Source organism: Helianthus annuus, chromosome 6 (genome assembly GCF_002127325.2).
Source record: "Helianthus annuus cultivar XRQ/B chromosome 6, HanXRQr2.0-SUNRISE, whole genome shotgun sequence".
Taxonomy (NCBI): Eukaryota; Viridiplantae; Streptophyta; class Magnoliopsida; order Asterales; family Asteraceae; genus Helianthus; species Helianthus annuus.
In genome coordinates, this window is record NC_035438.2 from 37056979 (window position 1) to 37059950 (window position 2972).

A 2972-nucleotide genomic window follows, 5' to 3' on the forward strand; every position below is an offset into this window, starting at 1 on the left:
GTTCTTATTACATTTTTAATTGGTCAATATAATTATTTTTTATGAATAAATTTTTTATTATTATTCTTATGTTTTTTATTTTTGGTTTTCCTCTTGTACGTGTGGTTTTTACATGTGTTTCCTCTTGTACGTGTGGTTCACATGTGGTTTTCTTAATACCAAAATCAAACCTAAATTGTACGTGTGGTTCACATGTGGTTTTCTTAATATCAAAAACAAACCTAAAAAATGGTTCACGTGTTGTATTCTTAATAATACTTTCATACAATCCATCAAAACAAAGATAACAAATTATATTCCCGCCATACACTGCTAGGAAGGACAACTGGCAAAATAAACACTTAAGACTCCCCCACTTATTAATTAATTGCAAATTTATTCTACAAAAAAAACTTACGCGAACGAGAACATATATGCTTTAACCATGTCTTCGACTGATCAAAACAAGTGCTTAGTTGAAAACCGGTATACTTTGTGGGTGTCTAAAGAAATTCTGGGGATCCACTTGAGCTTTGATTCGAATCAACTTTTTAAAATTTTCTTTCTTCCAATACCTCTCACCCCAAATACTTGCTTCCTCATAAGTCTCACTTCCAACACCCAAATCAAGATCAAGGTAGTTCAAATACGCCTCCCTCGGGTTTTTCGATACATACGGCTCCAAAAACGTATCAAACCCTTGCAGCCACGCTAGCCGTCTGAGCGATGCTGGGGTCGTGTCTGAAGTTTGATCGTTAAAACGCACAGTCTTAAACAGCTGGTACAGCACCCCGGCTCTATGAGGATACGGAGTTGCTGTGTCTGAGTACTCCTCCATCTTCCCGCCAAAAGCGTATACCATCAAGAGCTCTGATCCATCGTTTTCAAACATCTTTCTCCAGATCTTTATAAGCTCGCTTTTAGGGATCGGAGTCCTAACATAGTCTAGTTTAGCTTTGTAGTTCCACAGCTTCTTGATGGCAGATTGGTTTGCAATAGCCTCGGTTGGGGTCGAGCTTGTGAATCCCTGATCTGCTAATACAAGACTTGACTGGACCATGCTCATTTCTTCACAATTCTCTCGTCTCACATTGAGCTCCGGAAAGTTTTTGTCTAGCAATTGAAGGAATGTGTCAGTTTTGCCAAGATAAACTCCTTCAAAAAACATTCGTATCGTTTTGTTTGTTGTGTTGCCTATAAATTCGCTGAATATCTGAACTCTTATAATCAAATCCCGATCCATACTTGGTGCTACATATTGATATTTATAGAAAATATCTGTCCCGTTTTCTTCAAGTGTTTTAGTCACCCGAAAAACTGTCACGATCTCCGGCACTGGCACCAATCCCAGCTTCCATGCAAGAACTATTCCAAAGCTGGAAGCACCACCACCGCGAAGCGCCCAAAACAAATCTTCACCCATCGACTTCCTGTCCAGAATATTTCCATTAACATCCATGAACCGAACATCCACAACATTATCAGCAGCTGTCCCATATTTCCTCACCAGGTTTCCATACCCTCCACCGCCCATATACCCGCCCACACCCACCGTGGGACACACACCAGCCGGGAAGTACAAGGTGTTGGTCTTTTGAGAAATACTATAGTAGAGTTCACCAAGCAGCGCGCCAGCCTGAACCCATGCAGTCATGTTTTCAACATCCACATCTATAGACTTCATGTTGATGAGATCAAGCATGACAAAGGGAACTACAGCAGAATACGAGACGCCTTCGAAGTCATGTCCTCCCGACCTGATCCTGATCTCGTATCCGTGTTTTTTGGTACAGAAAAGAGCTGTTTGGATCTGCGTATCGTTGACGGGAGTCACGATGACGGACGGTTTAGGGGTGGAGGGTTTGATGAACCTAAGATTGTTGACTCTAGCTTGCCAAATGGACTGGAAAGAAGAATTGAGGGGGGTGAAAACGAGTTGAGAGACGGAGGTGACACTGTTGGTTTTGGATTGGAGGCAGCTTAAGAAATCTTCTGAAGTATCAAGATCATTGGGAGATGAGGCCCCCCGTGAAACAAAAAAACTAAGAGTTAGAACCAAGAGGAACACAAGGTGAGACTTCTTCATGTTTTGGTGAGTTTATTGTAATGAGATGAGTGTATTTATATAGACAGGAGAGCCGCAAACACTATTCTACACATTGATTTTCTCTATTGATTTATGTCAACAAATGAGGATAATATACTATTAGAAACTGTATAAAGAAAAGAAATTGATTTATGTCAACAAATGAGGATAATATACTATTAAAAACGGTATAAACAAAAGAAATTATAATAAACTAAGGTATGTAGCTTAAAACATAATGATTGATTTATGTCAACAAATGAGGATAATATACCATTAAAACGGTATAAAGAAAAGAAATTATAATAAACTAAGGTATGAAGCTTAAGGAGTAGAATCAAATACAAACCGTATTTCGCATACAAACTGTAAGAATTATTTAAAAAGTGATATGTGACATCCAAACAATTATAGAGAAATGGTAAAAATAATAACCTAAATAATATCAATTATATTGAATTCCCTATAATTATGTTAACAAACAATTAATTCTTTATTTGGATATTACTTTTGTTTTCAATGTGCTGATATAATTTTTATAAAGAAAAGTGCTATATCATTCATATGTCTGCTAGAATCAATTATCTTGATTAATTTTTATGTGCTAATATAATTCAAAAGTTCTACTTTTATGTATTTGTTGTTTTAGTATGTGTTAATTTAACTTTTTTTTAAGTGTTAAGATTTGTTTTCACGGTTTGTAGGATAAATATTGTTTGTATCGAAACTAACCTCTGAACCTTAAAACATAATGTATTGATTTATGTCAACAAATGAGGATAATATACTATTAGAATCGGTATAAAGAGAAAAAAGTTATATTAAAGTAAGGTATGAAGCTTAAACACATTAATTTTCTCTTTTGATTTATGTCAAACGAGGATAATATACTATTAGAAACGGTATA

The 2972-nt window shown here is 36.2% G+C and overlaps 1 protein-coding gene across 1 annotated transcript; it reads right to left on the bottom strand.

Annotated features, from left to right (window-relative positions):
• Positions 1-217: 217 nt before the first annotated feature.
• LOC110940230 (tetrahydrocannabinolic acid synthase) lies at positions 218-2083 on the bottom strand. Its single transcript, XM_022181786.2, has one exon. The coding sequence runs from the start codon at positions 2063-2065 to the stop codon at positions 452-454; it is 1614 nt and encodes a 537-aa protein (XP_022037478.1). The 5' UTR covers positions 2066-2083; the 3' UTR covers positions 218-451.
• Positions 2084-2972: the final 889 nt, after the last annotated feature.